Here is a 26,269-nt window from a genome sequence, read left to right on the forward strand (position 1 = left end):
ATGACAAACCTAGACAGCATCTTAAAAAGCAGAGACATCACCTTGCCGACAAAGGTCCGTATAGTTAAAGCTATGGTTTTCCCAGTAGTGATGTATGGAAGTGAGAGCTGGATCATAAAGAAGGCTGATCGTCGAAGAATTGATGCTTTTGAATTATGGTGCTGGAGGAGACTCTTGAGAGTCCCATGGACTGCTAGAAGATCAAACCTATCCATTCTTAAGGAAATCAGCCCTGAGTGCTCCCTGGAAGGACAGATTGTGAAGCTGAGGCTCCAATACTTTGGCCACCTCATGAGAAGAGAAGAATCCTTGGAAAATACCCTGATGTTGGGAAAGATTGAGGGCACTAGGAGAAGGGGACGACAGAGGACGAGATGGTTGGACAGTGTTCTCGAAGCTACGAACATGAGTTTGACCAAACTGCGGGAGGCAGTGCAAGACAGGAGTGCCTGGCGTGCTCTGGTCCATGGGGTCACGAAGAGTCGGACACGACTAAACGACTAAACAACAACAACAACAAATTATTTTTTATATAAACAACTATTTCTTTGCTTGTTTATTACATTGCTGTGTCAGCAAGCCAAGCACATAACCTTTGCCGTTTACATGAACAGTGAAATATACGGTAAATGCAATTCACAATAAACTTACACTAAAACCAGAAGAGGTAAAACTTGGGCTAGGGGGCCTGATCCAGCAAGGCAATTCCTGAATGGGCAAAACTTTCGCTATCAGTACATCTCTGTAATGTTTCTGGGCACCAGGAATGAGGAGCAGTTTTTATAAAAGATACTTTATTCAGAGGAGCCTCTAAGACCCTCTGCTAGAACTGGAACTGAAGGCAGTCAGCTCAGTTGGCTAAAGCGTGGGGTTCAATCCCCATATTGGCCACCTGTATATTCCTGCATTGCAGGGGGATGAATGAGATGACCCTCGTGTCCCTCCCAACTTTACACTTCTAGGACTAACAAAGGGCAGGGCAACTCCTCAAATTGCCAAGTCCTTAGCTTTAAAGGAGCATCAACAAACCACAAATTCTGTCATTACAATCCCCATGACAGGAAAAGGCTTCACCTGCTAATCTTCAAAGTGCCAGGCTGCTGTTAAAGGCCCAGGAGCAGATCCAGATGGGAAAAGGTAGCAATCTGATCTGTTTACAGGTAGGTAGCTATGTTGGTCTGGCGTAGCGAAACAAAATAAAAAAATTCCTTCCAGTAGCACCTTAGAAACCAACTAAGTTTGTCATTGGTATGAGCTTTCGTGTGCATGTATCTGAAGAAGTGTGCATGCACACGAAACCTCATACCAATGACAAAATTAGTTGGTCTCTAAGGTGCTACTGGAAGGGATTTTTTAAATCTGATCTGCATTGGTTGAGTGAGTTTTTCAAGCTGTAGACTCTGTAAGAGGAAGCTGCAGAAGGGCTTCATCACACAAGGGGTTAAACTGACCTCCTAATGAAGAGGCTTTTTCCAGGTGTTTCCTTTTCACTGGTGCTCTATATAAAAGATCCAGGGGTCCCCTTTGTTTGTGACCTAAGTATTGTTTGCAGTTTGTTTAGGGGAGATTTATCATACTTATAAAAATACAGTAACGGTGGGCTTTTTCTTCTGCTATGGCTGTGTTCCTTGGTGTTTGGACTATGGTTATAAGTATTTTTTTGCTGCTTTCAGGTAAGGGCTAATTCTTTTTAACAATGAGGTATCTGTGCGTCTGCTTGCAGACCTTGAAGAAGAGAACGGGCTTTAGCTCAGGGCTAGGGCATCTGCCTTGCAATGCAGAAGCTCCCAAGTTCAGTCCCTGGTATCACCAGGAAGGGCTGGGAAGGAACCCCCACCCCCACCCCTTGCTTGCAACCCAGGAGAGCTGCTGCCAGCCAGACCAATGCTCTGACTCAACAAAACACAGATTCCTTTGTTCCTAAGAACTTGCAATGCCCGACAACTTGGCAGATCCTGGGACCCACCTCTTACTTACTTGGTGGGTGGGGTCTGCTGCTGCTCTGGAAAGTAGCATGCTTTGGCCTCACTTTGCCAGAGGCTCTCTCTGTGGTATCACTCTTAAACCTTTTGGTGGCCATATGTTTTAAGCAAGCTGCTATTAAAGGGGGGGGGGGCTATCTTGGTGTCAAGAGCAGCTACTGATCTGAAGGGTATGAATAGCTGTCTCGGTTAGGTACAGCAGCATGTTCAGCTAGGCTGTTTTCACACTCCCTGCCTTCTATTTGCACAATGCTCTGCTTAAGAATGACTGCTGCAAAAATAGAGAAATGTAGGTACTTGAAGCAGCAAAAAGTATGACAAAGTATGTCCGGAGGCGGTTGAAGGATGGATGGCGGCTAACAGATTGAGGTTGAATCCTGACAAGACAGAAGTACTGTTTGTGGGGGACAGGAGGCGGGCAGGTGTGGAGGACTCCCTGGTCCTGAATGGGGTAACTGTGCCCCTGAAGGACCAGGTGCGCAGCCTGGGAGTCATTTTGGACTCACAGCTGTCCATGGAGGCACAGGTTAATTCTGTGTCCAGGGCAGCTGTTTACCAGCTCCATCTGGTACGCAGGCTGAGACCCTATCTGCCTGCAGACTGTCTCGCAAGAGTGGTGCATGCTCTAGTTATCTCTCGCTTGGATTACTGCAATGCGCTCTATGTGGGGCTACCTTTGAAGGTGACCAGGAAACAGGGGCGTAGCCAGGATGAAACTCAGGGGGGGGCAAGGGGCGGGGAGCAAGGGGCGGGGCCAGGGGCGGGGCCAAGGGGCGGGCTGATCCTGGCTCCCCCTCGTCCCTTCCTATCGCGGAGGGGGAGGAGGGAGTCGGAGCAGCCCGATTTCCGGGGCCACATCGGAGCAGCCCGAAATCGGGCTGCTCCGACTCCCTCCTCCCCCTCCACGATAGGAAGGGACGAGGGGGAGCCAGGATCAGCCCGAAATCGGGCTGCTCCGACTCCCTCCTCCCCCTCCGCGATCGGAAGGGACGAGGGGGAGCCAGGATCAGCCCGAAATCGGGCTGCTCCGACTCCCTCCTCCCCCTCCACGATCGGAAGGGACGAGGGGGAGCCAGGATCAGCCCGAAATCGGGCTGCTCCGACTCCCTCCTCCCCCTCCGTGATAGGAAGGGACGAGGGGGAGCCAGGATCAGCCCGAAATCGGGCTGCTCCGACTCCCTCCTCCCCCTCCGTGATAGGAAGGGACGAGGGGGAGCCAGGATCAGCCCGAAATCGGGCTGCTCCGACTCCCTCCTCCCCCTCCGCGATCGGAAGGGACGAGGGGGAGCCAGGATCAGCCCGAAATCGGGCTGCTCCGACTCCCTCCTCCCCCTCCGCGATAGGAAGGGACGAGGGGGAGCCAGGATCAGCCCGAAATCGGGCTGCTCCGACTCCCTCCTCCCCCTCCGCGATCGGAAGGGACGAGGGGGAGCCAGGATGAGCCCGAAATCGGGCTGCTCCGATCCCCTCCTCCCCCTCTGCAATCGCTGGGGCAGGTGGAGGGAAAGCCCCAGAGCCGCGCAAAGCGGTTGCCTGGCTTTCCCTCCGCCCGCCCCACAGCCAGCCGGCTAGAAGGGACATCTCCCTTCTCCCTTGCTGGCTGTGGGGCGGAGGGAGGGAAAGCCAGCCAAACGCTTTGCGCGGCTCTGGTGCTTTCCCGCCGCCCGCCCCACAGCCAGCCAGGGAGAAGGGAGACGGCACCGGGCGGGCAGTGGGGCAGGCTGGCCAGTGGCCCTGCTTCTAGGGGGGGGGCAATTGCCCCCTCCTGCCCCCCCTGCCTACGCCCATGCCAGGAAACCACAATTAATCCAGAATGCGGCAGCTAGACTGGTGACTGGGAACGGCCGCCGAGACCACATAACACCGGTCTTGAAAGATCTACATTGGCTCCCAGTACGTTTCCAAACACAATTCAAAGTGTTGGTGCTGACCTTTAAAGCCCTAAAAGGCCTCGGTCCAGTATACCTGAAGGGGCATCTCCACCCCCATCGTTCTGCCCGGACACTGAGATCCAGCACCAAGGGCCTTCTGGCGGTTCCCTCGCTGCGAGAAGCCAAGTTACAGGGAACCAGGCAGAGGGCCTTCTCGGTAGTGGCACCCGCCCTCTGGAATGCCCTCCTACTAGATGTCAAAGAGAAAAACATCTACCAGACTTTAGAAGACATCTGAAGGCAGCCCTGTTCAGGGAAGCTTTTAATGTTTAACAGACTATTGTATTTTAATATTTTGTTGGAAGCTGCCCAGAGTGGCTGAGGAAACCTGACCTAGTGTAAGGCAATTTCCAATATTTATTGGATTTATATCCCACTTTTTACTTCAAAGAGACCCTGGTTCTCCCTCTCAATTAATCCTCACTACAATCCTGTGAGGTATGTTGAGCTGAGAGGCAGTGACTGGCCGTGGCTCACCCAGTGAGTTTCATGGCCGAGTGGGGATTTGAACCCAGGCCTTCCAGGTCCTGGCCTTTCCACCACACCGGCTTTCTATGTGGCTAGCCTCCTCTTGGGTCCTTCCAACAAGGTGTGGATGTTGATGAAATGGGTGTGCCTCTCTCTAGCGCTGCCCATACATGGCCGGGGAGACACCTTCTACATTGAGCATGCCCAAGGGAGTGACTGGGATGAGGCCAGGGATCCCCCTGATGACATCCTTTACATTAACCAAGGTAAGTACTTCTGCTGACTCTGAAGGGCATGTGCCCCCCCATAAACTCTTTACTTCCTGTAGTAGCATGCACTTTAATATGCTGGTTTATATGTTTGTTTTTTTCCATTGCCCTGGTTCAGTCTCCTGTTTTTGTAAGATTTGGCCCACTTTCATGGGTAAATTGACCAAATAATAATAATCACCATCCTGTTTCCCAGTATTTTGCCTTGTGTTTCTTTTAATGAACTGCCCCTTAGAGGCTGCCCTGCCTAAAGTGGGGTTCATGACCATACTATATGCAGGGGGGCACGGGAACCACTCACTCAACCCTGGTCACTTTGGGAACCTTATTTGGCCAGGCTTTGGGCTTGAGATTGCCAGGTATGCATTCAAGGAGAGCTGCCAGTCATAAGGGCTGGAACAGCTGGTGAACGGGTGCAACTGCAGCACTAGGGGGTGCTGGATTTTCCAGCTTTCAAATTTCAAAAATGAGTGGTACTAAAATGTTGTAACATGACTTGGGAATTCAAAAGATAATTTGGTTAAAGTAATATGATGCAGTTTTGCTTGGTAAAAAAAAAGGTGTGTGAAATTGCAAAGAAATCATTAAAAATGATTGTTACTTGCAGATGATGAGGAAGAGGATTATTAAAATTCTTTGGTTTTCTTCCAAAAGCAGTTTGTGCTTCTTCATCAAATGTAGATTTACCAAGTTAAATGTTGTCCAGTCACAAAAATAGATTTGAATTCCTCACACACACACAAATATATTTTTTAAGACCCCTCACTGAAGAAATTTGCAAAAATTAAGTTCCACCCCTTAAAATGACATACCCTACTGCAGCACACCCATGGCAGTCACAGCAGTGGCATTTGGAAATGCACTCCAAACAAAGGAAGCCACAACATGACAAAGGAAGCCTTACTCTTTTCTATAAACGGGGTGGAGATTCTAATGGCAAATGGGCAATTCTGCCCCACCTGCCTTGTTTCACTGCTGCTACCTTTCCACACATACAGCAGTCCAGTAAAAAGCTTAGCCCTGGATTCCACTGCCTGGATCATATTTAATGCATTCTTCCTGTAAGCCAGAGGTTTTCAACCTTTTTGAGTTCATGGCTCCCTTGACCAACTACTTTCTTTCTGCAGCACCCTGTGGGGCTTAGGAGCCCAGTTATGTCGCTCCTTGCCTGCAGAGCCTCACCCTTTTTCAAACACCCTCCCATGTGGAATGTTTCCTCAGCCTCCTCTTTTCTTGCCTCTTCTTGGGAGTCCTCTGGGCAGCTGCAGCTGTCATCCCTGGTCTCTGAGCTGCCCCCCTGCCCCAAAAGAGAGGTGCCTCCTCACACTGCCCCACAGCGGTCTGGGACTTGTCTTTCAAGTCCCAACAGCAAGAGCTGGCGGACTGGCTGGCTGGCTTCCTTTACCTTCTCTCTCTCTCTCTCTCTCTCTCTCTCTCTCTCTCTCTCTCTCTCTCCAAGGACGCCTCACCTCCTGGCAACCAGCACCCCTGGCCAGCCCCAGAGGCACCATTCTCCTAGGGAGCTTGTAGCCAGAGCTGCTGCAACAAAGCAGAGGCGAAAGAGGGCATCACAGGAGGGAGGGAAGGAAAGAGGGCCAGAGGCCAGTGTTGCCCGCAGCACCCCTGACCATCATTCAAGGCGCCCCAGGGGGCCATGGCACACTGGTTGCTTTAAGCATTTCCAGATGGTTTACAATGGACCATAAAACTCAACATTTCTCTATATCCTTAAGGTTCCAAGATGCCCATACTAAGTGTCTCAGGAGTCAATGAGCCTCTGACAATCAAATCCTGCCCCCTCCCACAGTTTGCTCAGACTCATGTTCGTAGCTTCAAGAACACTGTCCAACCATCTCGTCCTCTGTCGCCCCCTTCTCCTAGTGCCCTCCATCTTTCCCAGCATCAGGGTCCTTTTCAGGGAGTCTTCTCTTCTCATGAGGTGGCCAAAGTGTTGGAACCTCAGCTTCAGGATCTGTCCTTCCAGTGAGCACTCGGGGCTGATTTCCTTAAGAATGGATAGGTTTGATCTTCTTGCAGTCCATGGGACTCTCAAGAGTCTCCTCCAGCACCATAATTCAAAAGCATCAATTCTTCGGTGATCAGCCTTCTTTATGGTCCAGCTCTCACTTCCACACATCACTACTGGGAAAACCATGGCTTTAACTATACATACCTTTGTCAGCAAGGTGATGTCTCTGCTTTTTAAGATGCTGTCTAGGTTTGTCATTGCTTTTCTCCCAAGAAGCAGGCGTCTTTTAATTTCATGACTGCTGTCACCATCTGCAGTGATCAAGGAGCCCAAGAAAGTAAAATCTATCACTGCCTCCATTTCTTCCCCTTCTATTTGCCAGGAGGTGATGGGACCAGTGGCCATGATCTTGGTTTTTTTGATGTTGAGCTTCAGACCATATTTTGCACTCTCCTCTTTCACCCTCATTAAAAGGTTCTTTAATCAAATCCTAAACTGTAAACATTAATTAGAAGAAACGTGTCCTGTACAAAGGGGTTTTCGCTGTGGGTTAAACCACAGAGTCTAGGGCTTGCTGATCAGAAGGTCGGCGGTTTGAATCCCTGCAACGGGGTGAGCTCCCGTTGCTCAGTCCCAGCTCCTGCCCACCTAGCAGTTCGAAAGCACATCAAAGTGCAAGTAGATAAATAGGGACTGCTCCGGCAGGAAGGTAAACGCCATTTCCGTGTGCTGCTCTGGTTCGCCAGAAGCAGCTTTGTCATGCTGGCCACATGCTGCGGACAAACGCCGGCTCCCTCGGCCTATAGAGCGAGATGAGCGCCGCAACCCCAGAGTCGGACACGACTGGACCTGATGGTCAGGGGCCCCTTTATTTATTTGAAGGTGGTCTCTTAGAGGAGATTTTACTATACAGTCATACCTCGGTTTACAACCGCCTCGGTTTACAAATACCGCGGACCCATCTGGAACGGATTAATTCACTTTCCATTACTTTCAGTGGGGAAGTTCGCTTCAGGTTAAGTACGCTTCAGTTTAAGTACAGACTTCCAGAACCAATTGTGGTTGTAAACCGAGGTACCACTGTATAGTTGATCTTCTACTCAAGTGCAGATCCCTGTTGCATCCACCACAGACGGTTATTGGGACACTGTGTGCAACTTTTGCTCTCTTGCAGTGGATCCCATAGCTATGGTTACATCTACACCACAAATTTGAAGCCCATGCCCCCCCCCCAAAAAAAAATCTGGGAAGTGTAGCTTGTTAGTTCTGTGAGAAGCAAACTTTAGTTCCTGGGGTGTTTTTTTGGGAAAGCCATGCTCTTCAAACATATGGTGTGGGTGTGATCTATCAGATGAAGTGTTCACCATCTAAGACGTCTGATGCTGCCAAAATCAATCCAGAGATAGCAAAATGTATATGAGAAACTTGAATTTTGTTGGGAAACGTTGCACCCAAAATGTGAGTGACCAAAGTGGCAGGTCTGAAGTTTAAAACTGCAGCAATTTGCTTTCAGCTCTAGTCTGTTGTATTAGGCTATTTGATCAGGTAAAGGCTTCCACCAGGTACTGAGCCCATTTCTCTCTTCCCAGAGCTGATTTTTCCAGGGGCACCAGAAAGCAGTTTTCTGATCGAGGGGGATATCATCAAAGCGGTAGGTAATGATGGCAGAACTGGTACAAGAGACGGACTCTTTCCTAAGATCTGAGTATGGCCAGGCCGTGGGCGTAGCCAGGATTTATTTTAGGGGGCAGGCTTTATGTTGGGGGTTTCAGAACCGAGTTATCTGCAACACAGTTGGTCAATTTATATATATTTACTTGATTTACCCATCAGGAGTGGCTGCATGGTGCCCTTCAGATTACAATTCACACCAGCCAGCAATCGCAGTGATCAGGCGATGATAAGAACTGCAGCTCATAAACATCTGAAGAACACTGCTCTTGCTATCCTTGCTCTCTACATCTTGTTGAATCTGGGTAACACGAGCAGCTTGCTTGCTTACCAAACTACCCGTATGGTATGATTGCCATATTTCCAGAATTTCCCAGACATAGCTGGGATTCGGTGGTCAGAAAATGTGTCCGGGTGGAAATGGCTGAAATCCGTATGTAAGTGTAGATTTTGGTGAATTTCCTTTAAAATATATTACTTAAAAACCTCCTTTTTTCTTCTCTCAACAACTTTTGTGTCCGGATTTTCACCTATTGAAATATGGCAACTCTACCATGTGGGAGAGGAGGGTGGTTGATAATTTGCATGCGTTCATCTGCTGCAGTCCTGAGAAAAACTCTGAAGCTGCTACTTATTTCCACTGTGGGGAAGCTTCTCGTTCTCACCAGCCCAGGGGATTCTGTTAGCTTTGTGCCACTAGAACCTAAAGCAACCCTTTTGCATTTCTATCCTGCCTGTTTTCTGTGCAGCTCAGAGAGCCATGTGTGAGGCTTCCAGCTGCTCTGCCCAGCCTGCTTTGCTTCAGCAACTTGGCACTGTGTTGGCAGCCTTTGGACCACAATTTGGTATTGCCTGCTGGTTTGCTTCTGTAAACTAAAAGAGTATAAGAACAAGCAGGGCATAAAAACTGCTGTCCAGAGACCGATGAGGTCACTGCAATCCTTGGTGTGACCTCAGGAGTGTCCCTAACAGGAGAACTTGGCATTCTGTTGATAGCAAAATGGTTTGTAGAAGAGCTGGGCAGACAAGCTGAAGGTCCCAGGTTCAGCCCCTGGAAAAGTTCTTCCTTCGAACCCTGGAGAGCTGCTGCCAGCCAGCGCTGGCAACAGTCTGGCACATTATAATGCAGCTTCTGATGTGAAAGTGGTGCTGATTCTCTCCCATACAGAGTCCTTTCAGGCTGTTCCCATCTGCCAACCCAAGATGGCCAAAGAAGAGGGGAATTGTCCAAATTCCCTATGTAATCTCCTACAAATATGGTAAGTAACCAACTTTGGAACCTCTTCCAGTAGGAACAGAGCATAGATGTTATGAATAACTTAGGTTCTTTTATCTGTTTAGGTGTTTAGCATAAATGAGATTCAGTGCACTCCAGGAAGAACACAAGTAAGCAGTCAGACAAGCAATATATTGGAATTTCTACATAACATTTCTTTATTGATTAACAAGCATAAGACATAACAAGACAAGGGAACTCAGTCACTCACACAAACAGATACGCAAACATACACACCGTCTCTGGAAGTGATCAAGTACCAGTAAGAGTCATGGGTGATAAGACAGCGAGGCCCCAGCTGTGTCTGACACACAGACTCATCTGAAAAGTCTCAGTCTTATGTAGGTTTTTTTTGTGTTCATCTGAATCTTAGCATATCTCACTGCCTTTGGCATGTTCTTGGCATATCACAACTCTCATTGTTTGTACCTGGTCTTCTGTAACTTATGGCACAGTACGATACTCATTGTTTGTAACTAGCATTGCATAGCCAGTCTTTTCGCTTCCTTGCAGGTACAGTACTTTTGCCAGAACATGAACATTCCATTAGCTCTTTGATCAGCATAGTTCATCAATTGTTCATTAACAGCATCCATTTTGTGTGGCGTTCTTCAGGCATCTTGCGGCCCATTCAAATATGGCATTCGTTACAGAGAAATGGGGTAGAAACCTGATTCAGGGCTTGCCCACACTTTACCTTTTGCCCTGCTCTTTCCAGGCACACGTCCACACTTTAAAGCTCTCTGTTTGAGAAACCCCCTTTTTTGCCCCAGTGCTTTCCCTGTGAAAACCACTTTAAAGCTGAATTGGAGCAAACAGCAGTTGGGTTTTCTGCAGATTGTCGTTTGCTCCAATTGAGTGCTAAAGAGCAGGAGTTTTCATGGGGAAAGGTCCAGAGCAAAAGGGGGGTGGAATTCGGACATGGAGCTATAAAGCATGGACCATGCCTGCAAAGTGTGCAGGAAAAGGTAAGTGTGGATAAGCCCATAGTTCGCATTTATAGGCAAATTTTGCTCATTAGCACTTTCCAAAATATACAAGCGGGTGGCCATCCTTCAAAATTAGCACTTCCCTGACTGTTCAGTGCAGTTTTGTAGGCAGGTAATAGCTGCAAAAATGTGTACACAAGGTGGGTGTGCATAAAAACTTATGTGCTTGTGAAACTAACATACAGAAAGGCATTAAGTTGGGCAAAAGTGCATACAAAGATGTGCCTTTTGGGAGAAATTAGCAGTGAAATGCTGATGAACTTGCATGAACAGTTTTTAAGTCATAAACTGATGTGGAGAATTGAACTTGGGATTGGGACAGTGAGAGAATAAAGAGAAATGGATGGATGGATTCACCCCGCCTTGCTGCTGAGGGAGAAGTGATGGAGACTGGATGGAGTCCAGTTGAGGAACAAGTGGATCCAACTTCCACCTTTCTGGCAGAACAGCCTTCTCTCCCCAAGCAAGTGCTATCCAGATGTTTTGTACTACAGTTCCCACAAGTCTCGACCAGATACAGCCCACAACATCTGGAGAGCACTGGGCATGGGCAATGCCAGGGGGACAGGGGGACAATCACCTCTCCCTAACTGCCGGACTCCTGTCGTTAACATTTACTGTTATTTTTCTTTCAGCTTGTCCATCTAGAAATATACTTTGCCCCTTCTGTGCCCCCCTCCATTTTTTTTGGGGGGGGTGCTGCTACTGGTGTTGGGTTGGGAGGGCTGTGGTAGACCAAGTTTTGATGATCAAGGTGCTGAATAACTTAGCCCCCCCATCTGCACTATGCATTCAAAGCAGTATCATCGCACTTTAAACATGGCTTCCCCCAAAGAATTCTAGGAACTGTAGTAGGTGATGAGAGTTGTCAGGAGACCCCTATTTCCTTCATGGAGCTGCAGTTTCCAGAGTTCCCTGGGAAAAAGAGAATGGTTGTTAGAACTATAGTTCTCATAGTAGATCATCATGGGGATTCTGCTTCCAACACAGCCATTGTGGATACTAGCCATCGTTAGCCTTATACTCCATGAACTTGTCAAATTATCTTTTAAAATTATCTAAGTTGGTGGGCATCAGGACATCCTGTGGGAACAGATTTCACGGCTTAGCTCTGTGGCTCTTTGCCCGCCAGTACTGGCTCCAGGAAATCCTTGTTGGTTCTCATTGGAATGAGAGCAAGCTACCAGGATGGAGTTGACTCCCCTGGATGACTATGATTGGGGAGAAGGGGCAAGGGAAAGAGCTGAGGGTGTGTTGATGTGTGCAAGAGGAGGGGACAGGCCTACTGAAATGTCTTGCATTTGATTAATGGTGTAGAAAATAAGCTGAACTTGCTAAGTGCTCTTACTCTGAGGAAAGGGATTCTGCTCTGAGCATTCTGACACTGCGCCTGCCTGTATTCTTATTGTTCCTGCCACAGACGAATCCAGCGTGAAGATACTCAAGGGAGCATTTGAAGACTTTTCAAAGTTCACATGCATCCAGTTTGTCCCTTATTCCAACCAGAGAGATTTCATTGCCATTGCCCCGCTCTCTGGGTTAGTAGCGACTTACAAGATGTATCTTACTGGGGAGTAATGGGGTGGTTGTCTAGTGGATGACCCATCTCCTGCAAAAATGAGATTCTCTTCCTTCCATTGCCTTTGCTTCCTCCAGTTTTGTTTTGCAGCTCAACTTCTTAGCCTAATATACTAGTGCAGATAACCATGTCAGCTGCGGACAATGGAATCATTTGGAGAGCACCAAATTGGGCAAGCCTGTGCTAGAAAGGCAAAACAATTTTTTTTTGGATGGGCCATGTGCTGACAAGGATTTTGGAAATGTTGACTTTTGAATATTTGCAGTAATGCTAGACATGTGCTTTTAACAACACGTAATACACTTCTGTAGAAAGATACGGTAAATGTCTTGATTTTTACCAGTTAGTAGAATTTCCCTTTGAACAGATGAGGAACAATCAAATTTTGAAGTCCTGGTTTCAAATCCAAAACTTCATTTGGGGGTACATGTCAAAAGTTAGCAAGTTTGAGTGTTGGCTTATAAAGTTTTCCATACTTTATATGTATGGACCTAATTTGTGGATCAGAAGTTGGTTATTTGCTGGCTGTTGTATTTATAAAATATTCTGATGCAGTTCGTGGTTCAAAACAGTTTGTTCAGTCCATGTTTTGAGCTTTTAGGAATGCATATTTAAATACAGAAGTGGGAGAGAATTGATTTGTGGGTGAACACAGACCCTCAGCCACAAATCCTTATGGTAATGATCAGGGATGAAGGAGCTGATCTGGTGTGATGGGTGGACATCGCTGGGTGAATGAAGCCCACTTGTCTGGACCAGCTGCTACCACCCAGCATCTGCACACAAGAGGCATACAAAAGAGGTGGGGTGGCTATAATACTACAACTCTAGAATCCTTATTTATTTTATAAAATAGAACCCAATTTAGCAGTTGCAACACTATTAACATGCATACAATGCTACTGAATGCAAGACATTGTCTACTAGGAATATTTTTTTCAGTGGTGGCACCCTGCTTGTAGAATTTCCTCTCCAGCGACATCCAAAAGGCCCACTGCATGGATGGGTTTGAAGATGACTTCACAATGTTTACTAGAACATTGTGGTTTTTGTGGAGGGTGGTTATCATTTTAGTACGTTGCTTTTGCTTTTTATTGCTAGACCTTTCTGTAGATTTTCAATGCAAATTCTATGTACTGTTGGGTTCCCTTGCTTTTTCTACCACAAAACAGCTATCTATATTTAAATAGGCAGGCTAGTTCCCTATGCGGCATGGGGTTGTTTGTTTGGTTGCAATACAACTTCTTAACGCATCTTTCGCTCTCTCTCCAGCTGCTTCTCCAGTGTTGGACGCATTGGTGGGATGCAGGTGGTTTCTTTAGCGCCCGCTTGCCTCCGCAAGGGGAAGGGCGTGGCACTGCATGAGCTCATGCATGTCGTGGGCTTCTGGCATGAGCACTCCAGAGCAGACCGGGACAAGTACATCAGCATCTCCTGGGATGAAATCTTGACTGGTAATGGCTGCTTTTGCTTTTCTAGCTAGCCCTGTGCGGCCACACCCACAGTGTGGCCCCAGGTGTATTTTTTTTGAGGGGGCACGACTGAGCACCCCACAACAGGTGTAAGGAAGGGAATACCCCCTGCCTGAAACCTGAAGAGCTGCTGCCAGGCTGTGTCAATCCAGGGGGTGGGGACCTTGTGCTCAATGACCAAACGCAGCTCTCTGGCCTCTCTGTTGAGCTGCCAGGACTAGGGATGGGGTGGGGGTGGGGAATGAAACCCAATTCGCTTTTAACGCCAAATCTATCACATTCACTTGGGGCTTTCCACCCTGTAGTGGGACCGGGGACTCTGAATGCTTGTTATCCACTGCTGGTGAGACCCTCCTGCTTGTAGACCTAATCCCCTTCTTGGATATGCAGGCTTTGAAATAAACTTCATGAAGTCTTGGAATACCAACATGCTGGTGGATTATGACTACTCCTCTGTAATGCACTATGGCAGGTAAGCAAGCCTACAAGAAGGCTCCTAGGTGTTGTTGTTTAGTCGTGTCCGACCCCATGGACCATAGCACGCCAGGCACTCCTGTCTTGCCCTGCCTCCCGCAGTTTGGTCAAATTCATGTTCGTAGCTTCAAGAACACTGTCCAACCATCTCGTCCTCCGTCGTCCCCTTCTCCTTGTGCCCTCAATCTTTCCCAACATCAGGGTCTTTTCCAGAGAGTCTTCTCTTCTCATGAGGTGGCCAAAGTATTGGAGCCTCAGCTTCACGAACTGTCCTTCCAGGGAGCACTCAGGGCTGATTTCCTTCAGAATGGATAGGTTTGATCTTCTTGCAGTCCATGGGACTCTCAAGAGTCTCCTCCAGCACCATAATTCAAAAGCATCAATTCTTCGGCGATCAGCCTTCTTTATGGTCCAGCTCTCACTTCCATACATCATTACTGGGGAAACCATAGCTTTAACTATACGGACCTTTGCAGGCAAGGTGATGTCTCTGCTCCTAGGTATTATGAAGAAAATACTGGGGACATGTGAAGCACCCTATGCTGCCTCTTGTTGGCAGTGGAGTGGGGGCTAGGGGAGGTACTTCCACATTGCCAAAGGGGTGTTGCATGTTCTGAGTGACCGTCTGCAAAAGCAGGTGCATTTCTAGTAAGGGCAGAATCTTCCAACCTGTTTGGAGCCTACCATTTGTGCTCTTTGTTCTGACATGCATATTCTTTGGTCAGCCGTGGGACATGTCTGAGTCACTGTCTGTCTGGGGAACATGACCTACACTGGCTATCTGATGGGATGGCTGGTGATAGGGACCGTTGTGGAGGGACCATGACTGGGAGCAAGAGTGCATTGTTTGCGTGAAGAATCCTGGCTATGGGCTATTTCCAGTTTGGAGGCAGTAACGCTTCTGAATACCAGCCACTGGCAGCCACTGAGGGTTTGTGCTCTTGGATGCCAGCAGGCCCTTCTTAGGTTCTTACATTCCAGCTCCAAGGGTTGAGTAGCAGGTAAGACCCTTCTGTGCCTGAGACTCTGGACTGCTGCTGCCGGTCAGAGTGGGTGGTACTAAGCTTGATGGAGCTAGATATAAAGCACCTTACTATGTTAAGCAGAACCAGAATAGTCCACCTGTACTACAAGAGTGGCTCACACTGCTTTATCTTGTTCTTTGCCTCCACTAGGAATGCCTTCAGCATGTCTGGCTCACCCACCATAATACCACTCTCCAGTTCCCTGACCTTTCTTGGCCAAAGGTGGAACCTGAGCAATTCAGATGTTGCCAGAGTCAACAAGCTTTATAAATGTTCTCAGGTTGCAGCACAGCCAGGTAAGAGAACGAAGACTCAACAAAGCTTAGTTTCCCAAATCCTATATTTTGAATGCATATACGTTTCCCAACCTCTCTCCGGGAAGTTTGGGATCCCCACCCCCAATAGGATTTAGCAGTATATATAATTTTAAATCGAAGTAAGAACTTGAAAAGCTATAAACCTGTACAGGCTATAAAGAAGCAAACGTCTGTCCTCCTTTGGCCAACTTCCAAGGCAATACCTAAGGACCCATCCACACTCCTTTTGTGCTATGTTTCTAGGTACAGGTCCAGACTCTAAAGCTCCATGTCCAAGCAGTTGGGTTTTTTTTTTTGTCCTGGTACTTTCCCTGGGAAAACCTGTATTTTACCGCTGAATCAGAGCAAATGGCAATTGAGTTTTCCATGTGTTGGCCATTTGCTTTGATTTAGTAGTAAAATGTGGGTTTTCCCAGGGAAGGCAATGGGACAAAAATAATTTAAAAAACCTCAGACACAGAGCTTTAAAAGAAGTCTGGATGAACCCTCAGTTTTTTGGTTTCTCTACCACACACAGCTAAGATTGTTCCTCAACTTAAATATCAAGGGAGTCACAGGTTAGCTCTTGAGTTTCCCCAGCTGCAGCTAGCTATGATGCTCCAAATGTGCCTGGCATGATAAACTAATTGTGTTCATGTACACATCTCTTCTGACGCACACAACTTACGGTAACAATGGGTGAAGCAGTGGTGTGCTAAATTTCTTATGCCTTTTTAAAAAGCCATTCTTCTTCAGTTATTGAGAGAAGGAACTGCATTTGCAGGTTACCAAAAGGGAGAATAGTTTGGTGAAATTCTCATGGGCAAGGGTGCAGGGGTTGTGTTGCACTTGCCTTACTTCTGAGTTTAGCCAAAGGGTGTTGTGGGAGTGTCCTTTCTTTCATTCTACAAATCTGCTCACCAGAGATCTGTACTCTGCAGCCTTCCTGGGTGCCTGTGAGATAATGCCTTCCATGTAGCTTTTCCAGATCAGGAGGTTTGAGCAGCCAGGAAGGCTGCAGAGCGCTGAAGAAAGGTTTATTATGGGAAGAAAAACATTACTCAGAACAAAAGTTAAGCTCAAAAACCCAATTCCTGCCAAAATTCCATAGTGGCCTGAGAATGAGGGAGAATAATTGAGGGTTGTATCCAACTAAGTTTCACTGAAATTAATGGAGCTGAGTTAGTCATGTCTATGTTGTGTACATGCTATACCTTGAAAGCATTTTCTTTCCCTCAAATTATTCTGGGCACTGTAGTTTAAGGGTTGCTGGGAATTGTAAACTCTACTGTGCCCAGAATTCTTTGAGGGAAAGAATGTGCTTTGAGTATAAGTTGCGTACACAACCAATGACTTCAGTGGTTCAGCTTTGACTAATGTTGGCTAAAACACAGAAGCATATTTCAAAGGGGAAGAGAACTTTCAAGAAACAGGGAAGATTTTGACGCAGGACTCATGTGACATGACACAGGACCATGTGTCTGGGAACATGTATGATAAATGACAGAAGTTCTAATTGCTTTGTTTTCAGAGGCATCTACCAAGGGAGTCATCAAAGAGAATGTAATGGACTTCATTCCAAGTGAGCCTAAGCCCCACACATCACAAAACACACCCAAATTATCTACTGCCTGGAATCTCAGTTCTACAGCATCTTCCAATGCAATCCCACATCCTGCCAGAGAGCCTCTGGGGACCACCACACCATCAAGCAAGGTTGCTGGTGGAAACATTAGTACCACAGAAGCCCAGACAAGGGAGGTTTGGTCACCTGGGCCAAAGAAGCAAATGCAAAGGACAACGTCTCAACATACCCCAGGTAAAGCAGAGGGGAGTGAAAAATCTCTAGTGGTTACAGAAAAGATGCTGCATCAAACTGTATCTGGAGAAATGGCAGTGAGTGGTGTTGCCCAGAAGACTTCTGAACCACAAACTCTGCAGAATCCCATCAGTAGTGCAAGGGAGTTGAGAAGCCAGTCTCCAAGCTATGAGGAGGTCTACATACCAAGTGACCAAAGTCCCGTAGAAGTAACGACAAGCAGTGCTCCGGAGGTGGAGCTTTCGCTTTCCTTTCTGACCATAAGCCCAGACCCCTTTCCAATGAAAACGGTCCAGGGAGCTGCCACAAGACTTGGTAAGAAAGCTCTGGACCAGACACCTCCTAGAACAATAGCCATGCATATAGAGCATAGAACAGAACTCCCTACTGCTATGGCTAGAGGAGAACTATCTACTGCTATGGGGATTGGAAGCTCACCATTAATGAGAAGCAGTGAGTCCAAGGATAGACATGGTTCCCCAAGCCCAGCTGAGGACCGCCCTTTCTCTGTGATGGAAAACCAAACTGGGAAACAGCTGGCTGAGCTATTTCCTCAGACCATAAGCATCTTTAGAAATGAAACAGGTAGTACTGCTTCTACAACCCCTGTAGTCCAGGCTGAAGCAGGGTCTTCTTCCACAACAGCCTCTCCAAGAGCCTCCAGGAACTTGATCACAGCCTCCAGTGTGGTGGGACTGGAAGAAACCAAACACAGTGAAGTGGGAAGCCTGGGAAGCTTTGGCACAATTGGGAGCCAGAGTGAGATTATGAAGAAGGAAACGGAAAGCGACCACACCAAGGAAGGGAGCATGCCAACCTATGTGCTATCTTCCAGCAGCAAAGAACAGTATGCAAGACACAGACTGGAACCTGGCCTGTTTGCTACCCAGGGGCTTCCCTCTCCTGGAAGTTCAGAGGCTCAGGAAAGCCACCTTAGTCAGGCAACTGCTGGAGCCCCATCCCCTTGGGCTTCTGTCATAGGCCCTCTTGCTGTTTCAAAGCTGAATGTAGCAACTTACTCAAAGAGCAACCAGACCCAAGTGGAACAGTTTGATCGGTCACCTGCTCAGCTGGCAAGGAAGGGCTACAGAAAAGGGACACTTATAACACACACACCACCAGGGCCTCTCTTGGTGCAAGTTACTGAACCTGAGCTGGAGGCAGAGGAGCAGACCCTTGTCCATGCAGAACTGCCAAGCCAAACTCCCACTTTACAGGATTGGGCTTCACTGGCAATGGAAACCAACCAGGCTATACATCCCACAGAGGGAACATTTCCTCTTCCTCTGTCCCACACTCCTAGACCCGCTGAAACAGGACACAAAACTTCAAGTAACACCAAAGTCTATAACCCTAGCGCCCACATTCCAGCATCCATTACAACAACATGGCCAGCTACAGCACAAAAATTCAGGGTGAGCCATGAAAAAGAAGTTAGAACTGGACACTCCAAAGAAACCAAGATTCATTGGAAAGCATCTTTGCTTTCCCTGGAGCCATTTGGGAACCAGATGCCCACCCAACCTAAATACCATGTGGCAGGTACTCCATGGCAACTTTCTTCTACCCCCTCAGTAACAACTGGCATCCCTGGTGTGATGCAGATCAGGAATCCTAATGGGCCAGGAGCAGCAGCACCCCAAAGACCATGCAATGGGGAATTGGCAGGCTCTTTACCTGGAACGGAATATGGACTAACATCCACACGCATGTTGCCCAAATTGGAAACTACAAACCAAGAACATTCAGGATCAGAAAAGAGAGATCATAGCCCTACCTCCAAAGGGGACTCTCTGCCAGTGAGAAGAACAAGTCCTCCTCTTAAAGATGACACTTCATCAGCAATGGTGAGTCAACTGATGCAGACAAGGACCCCAGAGAGGACTGTGGCAAGTGATGAAGGATCTGTTACTGCTGGCTCTTTCAATTTATCCACCATTTTGCTTTTTAGCAAACCAGCTTTAAAGGGGCCCCAAAGCTCTTCTCCTTTGAGGAGAACAGAACCCGTGATGAAGACTGGGAGCCCACCTACAGGATTCTTGGAAACAGCCATGGAAACAAAAGCTTCTTCTAAGCTTAAAGAAACCCTTGTAGAAGGGGAAATGACTGAACCAGCAAATGCCACAGGAGACATGTCCCTCCATGTGATGAACTGGGCAACAACTCCTACTTGGAAAGCCACAGCTGGCAGAAATGGGGCACCATCTCCCTCATTACATATGGAACCAATAGGATTGCCCCAAGTTGCTGCTGAAGGGACGGCTCCGCTCCTGACTATTGGCTTGCTAAAGTCTCCCAAGCACATAAACTTAAGAGGACAGCCTACCAGTAGTCAGCCCAGGAAAGAAAGCATGACATCTATGGCAAAGATTCTTGGGGTGGACATGGTGTCAGCATCATCAGCATCCAGTACCAGTCCTCTAGACACATGGGGAAACCAGGCAACCTTATTGGCAGGTGCAAAAGAGGCTACAAGGAGATCTTCCAAGAAAAGTGGAGAAACTGCTCCAGAGATCTATGCCAGCACACTAGCTTCTGAATCGCACAACACAGCTACAATTGGAGTTTCCACCCTGGGATCTCGTGAGGGATCTGTGAATCTGGAGGGAATGTCTGGAAACCATACAAAGAAAATAAAGTCCAAGGAAAATGGGGTGTCCCCTATAGACAACCCTAACTTCTCCCACCGTGTTAGCAAGAGGTCTTTAGCAGAGATAATGGCAACTCCAGCATCTCTGAGTGTTGCTCTACCAGAGGAAATTGATCATGTATTTATAGGCCACATGAATGAGGCTTCCCCAGTTGAAAATGGGGCAGACATAATGGAGGCAGCAGAACCATTGTCATTTGGAATGTCCAGGTTGTCCACTCTTCTCCAAGGGCAGCCTTCTGCTCTCAAAAAGGTAGGAAATAACCAAGTGGGGGCCCCAGGAACTGTGAAAGCGCCACAGCCACTGACCACTTTTTGTCCCTTTGAGAAGAATTTGTGTGGCTGGGAGCAAAGCAAGGAGGATGACCTGGACTGGGTGCTTGAAGAGGGGCGTGAGCAGCTCGTTAGGACCGTGGGAGGTGGAAGCCCCCCTGGAATGCCTTGCACAACCTCAGGTGGTAAGTAACTCCTGTGCTCTCAATGCAGCTCCTGCTCCACTTTGGGGCATGCTGCAGGGTCTTCTGAGTGGTGGGAGTTCAGGACAGACAAAAAGAAAGGCTTAAGGGATTCTCTGTAGCAAGACTGTGGTAGTGACCACCAATTTGGGCAGCTTTAAAAAGGGATTGGACAAATCCATGGAGGATAAGACCATTACTGACTACGAGCCATAGAAGGTTTATACATTACCTGCACTCTCAGTAAGTCTCTGGGCCCCAATTGCTAAGAGAACTCAAGTGGGAGAGTGCTTTTCACACAAGTGGGACTGAGAGCTGGACTAGATGCACCTTTGGGTCAGATCCAGCAGGGCTCTTGCATCAGGAGAACTTGCTGGTGGGAATCTTTCACTTGAACTCTCTTGGTGATGGCCAAACTCTGGCCCTCTGCAAGGGCCATGACAAACACGATGGGGGTTCCCCACTGCACCTGCCTCTGGTATCCTCTCTGGAGGGTCAGGGGAGCCTCAGAACTGCATGTGGGTGGAGGGAGGAGAGGAGAGGTTATTCTATACTAGTGTCGTTCAGCCCGTTAAATAAACGGGCGCTAGAACATATGTGAGCGCTGTGTGGAGCACCGGATCGAGGAGCCGGTCTGCAGAGTCAGCGCCCAGCAATGCTGCACGGAGCAGCGCCTCCTCAATCCAGCACAGCGTTGCTGGGCGCTGACTCTGCAGACCGGCTCCTCGATCCGGTGCTCCCGGGACCTGTCCTTCCTGTCGGCGGCAGGGGGACAGGAACGAAGGAGGAGAAAGCAGCCCTTTCTCCTCCTTCCTTCCTCTCCCCCAGCCGCCGACAGGAAGGAGACATCCCGGGACCTGACCTTGTTGGACGCACACACGCTCTCTCTCTCTCCCCCCCCCCCCGCCAATGCTCAGTCTGGCCGGGAGCGGCGGTTGGCGGCCGCAGGGAAACGGTAGGTGGGGGGGTGGGGAGAGCGTGTGTGTGTGTGCGTCCAGTCTCTTCATCCAGTCCCTGTGTCCGTGGGGCACATGCGCAGTAGCGCAGACACAGGGACACAGGGACTGGATGCAGAGACACTTGCACATTATAATATAGGATGGCATGCAGAAATCTGCTGATGAAGCAACTGGAAGTGTGTGGTGTTGAGTTCCTCCCTCTGCTGTGAGAAGCAGTTCGTTTTGCTTCAAGGCAGTGACCTCTGCTTTTGGGAACATGTTAATGATTGATGTCTCATTCTTCCATCCCATCCCATTTACAGGTTGTCTTGGGTGGGGGGTGGGGCTTCCCAACATCAGCTCCAGATAGTTAGTCTTATGTGAAGGGTCCAAATTATACCTGTGTCATCTCTTCACCAGGTGGCTACCTTTCCCTGATGCCTTTGGCCCACATTTCTAGTCAAAAGGCTGTTCTGGTCAGCCCACCTGTGCAGGGCATCAGGTGCCTCAAATTCTGGTACAACCCAGGGGACCTTCTCATGAGTAAGTAGCTTCTGTATAAAAGGGAGTATGTGCGGATGAGGGAAGGCTGGCAGACTGGCAGTAGGTGGCTGGCTTGTCTGTGTGCAGCAGTTCTGGACTGCCAGCTGAGACCCTAGTTCCCAATTTCCCCAAATTGGGTGACCCAGAGTTCTCTAAGGCCCTAGTCCTTATGATGGATTTTATGTTTGGAATAAATGAAACACAAGCGCCTTAGTTTGTAGGTAACTGCTGTTGGCATCTCTCTGTCTCAACAAACAATGGCGTGTGCCTCAGGGAGAAAGTAAAACTGCTGCATTATCAGCACCAAAGTGACCTCCCTGGGGCACAATCCTAGGCGGTGTGAAGGGAGGTCCTGGGCTACCCAGACGACAAGGCCCCCATCTCAGCCTCACTGATGTGGTCCAAAGGAAAGCAGAGAAGTACGTTGGGCACCAGCATGGCTGCAGGAGGTGCTGGAAGGAAGCATACAACCATTCAACCACTCCTGATTTGTGTAGGGTTTATTCCTGAGCCTTTTCTTCTTCGAAAGATGTCCCACAAGGCAGCAGAAGTTTAGGATCAGAGTTGTCCTTCTCTTAGGTGGGCTTAGGTGGGCCACCTACAGCCAAGAAAACGGTATATTTTGCATATTTGCCTTCAACCTCACCTTAGTTCCTGTGGTTGAGGGGAATCCTGTCTGGAAGCCTGAGTTAGAGCCATAAACACAATGGGTTGTTTCCTTCATAACAACCATATTTTTAGAAAACAGCATTGCTCCCTGTATCTTTAAGTGAGGTGCAATCATAGGAAGCTGCCTTATGGGGAGTGAGATCATGGGTTGTTCTTTCTTAGAACTGTATACAGTGGGTACCTTGGTTCCCAAACGGCTTGGCTCCCAAACAAACCAGCTCCCGAACGCTGCAAACCTCTGGAAGTATTTCAGTTTGTGAACATTTTTCAGAAGCCAAATGTCTGTTGCAGCTTCTGCGGCTTCTGATTGAGTGCAGGAAGCTACTGCAGCCAACCAGAAGCTGCACCTTGTTTTTCGAGTCGAACGGACTCCCGGAACAGATTAAGTTTGAGAACCAAGCTACCCCTGTATAAAGACTGGCAGTGACTCTCCAGGGTTTCTGAAGGGGAACATTCCCAGACCTACCTGGAGGTGCCATCGGGGGCAAACCTGGGGTCTTCTGCATGCGATGATCAGAGCCAAAATTCCCAGACAAAGGCAGTTTCCCATTTGACAATCCTGTTACAGATTCCCCACTCCTAGTGTGCATTTTATCCAAAAATTGGAATAGACTTTTATAGCTTAGTGTTGAACATTTTGTGCCAAATCTGCGTGTGTTGAACATTTAAAAATGCTATTTGGTGGCAGTTTATCATTCAGCATGACGCCCGTTTCTGAGCAGCCTTCTCTTCGCAGGTGAAATCAACATCTACATAATGCTCCGGAATTCCTCTGAATGGCACAAAATGTGGTCCGTGAGGGGGAATCAAGGCACTGGCTGGCACCTGGTGGCTGTAGCCATTTCCAAGACTTGTGAGCTACAGGTAAGTATTTATGGTCTGCCTTGAAGACACAACTGGTTGAAATAGCTTAAGACAACTCTTTGTGGAAAGTCCATCTCTGGTAATGGCAGAGTCAATGTGAGCTGACAGGATGGTGGTCGCTAAGAAGACAAAAAAGTCCCAGGGTCCATAAACTCTAGACTTCAGCTGGTTAAGAAAAGTGGTAAAGGTGTACTGGGATAGAAACTAACTCTGAAAATGATTTGGCGGGGCAGCCAACAACTGTCCAGCTCTAAGGAAATCAGAGATGGAGTCCTATGCTAAGTTGGTGAAAACTGGTATGCCCCACTACAGTTGTAACAATATTGATTTAGGTACAACTTGTGGAAAGCTAAAGGTAAAAGTAAAGAATGCTATAGCTGAGATTCCTGCGTTGCAGCGGGTTGGACTCGATGACTCTTGGGTCCCTTCCAACTCTATGATTCTATGACCCCTGGACAGTTAAGTCCAGTCAAACTTGACCATGGAGTGTAGTGCTCAACTCTACTTTCAGGCTGAGGGAGCCAGTGTTTGTCCGCAGACAGCTTTTCGGGTTCATGTGATCAGCATGACTAAACTGCTTCTGGTGCAACGGGACACCGTGGCGAGTGCCAGAGCACATGGGAACACTGTTGACCTTCCTGCCACAGCAGTACCTATATTTACTTGCTCTAGTATACTTTTGAACTACCAGGTTGGCAGGAGTTGGGACAGAGCAATGGGAGCTCACCTCGTCGCGTGGACTCCAACTGCCAACCTTCTGATCGGCAAGCCCAAGAGGCTTTGTGGTTTTGACCACAGCGCCCTTGTGGAAAATACTGCAGAGTGTATGCACTCACCATCATTGACCCAGGTGATTCTGATATCATTGAAGCAAGCCAGACCAAACCAGTGAGAAGTAGACATTGGTGAACTTTGAATTTTGTGTAATAATACTGGCTACAAATAAAAATAAGGCCCTTTACCAAATCCTCAAAGCTCTTCTACGTATGCCCAGCAGGTAAAACAGTTGGGGAAATGAGTAGATTTGAAAGGCAATCCCACTGGGAGCATCTCCTGCTGAAGCTGCATTGTGATGCATGGGAACCTTCTGCAACAGAGCACCTTCTGGTGGGATCACACTCCTAGAGTGCTGTTAGCCCTGAATGAGATGGCAACTTTCCTCCAAAAACAAAAAGCAGGTTTTTTTGGGGGGGGTATTTTCTTCTGTTGTGTCAGGATTGTAGTCAGAGCAAGGGTCTCAAACCCTGGGGAGTGAGAGATGCTGCTGCAGAAATTTACGCGTAAGATGCACACGTTGCTGCTGCTGTTTGGCTCTTAATTCTAGGACTTTGAAAAGGTGCAGGAAGTTGAGCTTCTTCAGGTGGCTGAATGAACCTACAGTCTATGCTCTCTCTGCAGGTGGTGCTGGAAGGTGTCGCCGGCCCCAAAGGAAGGCATAGTGCTGGGATTGATGATCTGCTTCTCTGCAGGAAGCCGTGTGGCCAATGTTACAGCAATATGACACGTTCCTTGTGCAACAAGTGAACAAAATAAACCTAAGTCTTCTCCAATGTTGTGTTGAACACCGTTTATTAAAATCAATTCAAGATCATGATAGTGTGGAAAAAATACAGAGCACATAATAAAATAAGTGAAATCTGACCATCATCCCATATTGCATCACAGCACCATGAGAGTGACAAAGCAACTCAATCAAATCTCTAAGTAAATAAAAAAATAGGTCTGTAAAGGTAAAGGGACCCCTGACCATTACGGTAGGTCCAGTCGTGACCGACTCTGGGGTTACGGCGCTCATCTCACGTAATTGGCCGAGGGAGCCGGCATACAGCTTCCAGGTCATGTGGCCAGCATGACAAAGTCGCTTCTGGCGAACCAGAGCAGCACACGGAAACACCGTTTACCTTCCCGCTTGGAGCGGTACCTGTTTATCTACCGGTACTTGCACTTTGACATGCTTTCGATTGCTAGGTTGGCAGGAGCAGGGACCGAGCAACAGGAGCTCACCCCATTGCGGGATTCGAACCGCCGACCTTCTGATCAGCAAGCCCTAGGCTCTGTGGTTTAACCCACAGCGCCACCCGCGTCTCAGAGGCCTAAAACCCATAAGGGTTGGCATCAATCAAATCTATGTATTCCACAGTCAGAGTGCCACTATAGATGGTGCCTCTTGCATATCGCTGTGTATTGCACCATCGCCACCTCCACTGGGTTGCAAATATGGGGTGTATAGGAGAGGAGACAATCTAGAAAATACCTAAGTAATTTGAAGCATTAAAAGCACCTGGTGGGGAAAAGGTTAACCAGCCCTCCCACAAATTGGGTGGTGGTAGTGATGAAAGGGAACATGCATGATGTACTTTGGCACTCATTCCGGCTAATGAACTCCTCGGCCAGCAGAGGGCGCTCCTGGGCCATTCTTCCCAGCCCATCTCCACATAAACTTTTCTTTTTAAAAAGTTATATCTGATATTTTACCACAGTCATAGGCCACATAGATTTGTGATGAGGATCTCCTGGCTTGCTTTTAAAATATGTTTGGATCCAGACTGGAGGGGTGGAGGCAATGTCAGGGTTGGCGCACTGCAGAGCTGTCTTTCCCATAGGGCTTAGTGGTGCGTCATGCCAGGGCACCGGCCTCTCAGGGGCGCCCCAGCGAGTGGGGGAGCTGCGTGGCTTTTCCGGCGGCCTCCCCTTTCCCTGCACCCGCCAGCTGCACCCCTCCAACCATATGGCTGACGGGCGTGCAGCTTCTCTCCCAAGCGCCTGTGGGGATAGCTGTCCCGCAGTGGCATGGGGAGAGTTGCCCCACCCCCAATAGCTGGCAGTGTAAAGCTTTGTGGGCCCCCCCATCTGTGATGATTTGGGGGTGCTGGGCGGATATTTGCCCCCTGGCGCCGCATCTGCTAAAGACAGCCCTGGCTGTCTTCTTC

The 26,269-nt window shown here is 48.3% G+C and overlaps 1 protein-coding gene and 1 pseudogene across 4 annotated transcripts; both read left to right on the plus strand.

Annotated features, from left to right (window-relative positions):
* Positions 1–1,369: 1,369 nt before the first annotated feature.
* On the plus strand, positions 1,370–24,898 carry ASTL (astacin like metalloendopeptidase). 4 transcript variants are annotated; one of them, XM_060276407.1, is made up of 12 exons: positions 1,370–1,673; positions 4,540–4,647; positions 8,209–8,270; positions 9,459–9,549; positions 11,976–12,093; positions 13,407–13,588; positions 13,997–14,078; positions 15,256–15,401; positions 16,933–20,328; positions 21,684–21,806; positions 23,212–23,339; positions 24,738–24,898. In XM_060276407.1, exons 1-12 carry the CDS (start codon positions 1,616–1,618, stop codon positions 24,861–24,863), a joined length of 4,620 nt encoding a protein of 1,539 aa, XP_060132390.1. In that variant the 5' UTR covers positions 1,370–1,615; the 3' UTR covers positions 24,864–24,898. The 4 variants fall into 4 exon arrangements, with proteins under 4 accessions (XP_060132390.1, XP_060132388.1, XP_060132387.1 ...); XM_060276405.1 differs by lacking the exons at positions 1,370–1,673; positions 4,540–4,647; positions 8,209–8,270; positions 11,976–12,093 and adding an exon at positions 8,488–8,727; XM_060276404.1 differs by lacking the exons at positions 1,370–1,673; positions 4,540–4,647; positions 8,209–8,270; positions 11,976–12,093 and having other exon boundaries at positions 9,104–9,549.
* Positions 23,352–24,731, plus strand: LOC118087562 (large ribosomal subunit protein eL30-like; annotated as a pseudogene).
* Positions 24,899–26,269: the final 1,371 nt, after the last annotated feature.

The sequence above is a fragment of the Zootoca vivipara genome, chromosome 6 (genome assembly GCF_963506605.1).
Source record: "Zootoca vivipara chromosome 6, rZooViv1.1, whole genome shotgun sequence".
Taxonomy (NCBI): Eukaryota; Metazoa; Chordata; class Lepidosauria; order Squamata; family Lacertidae; genus Zootoca; species Zootoca vivipara.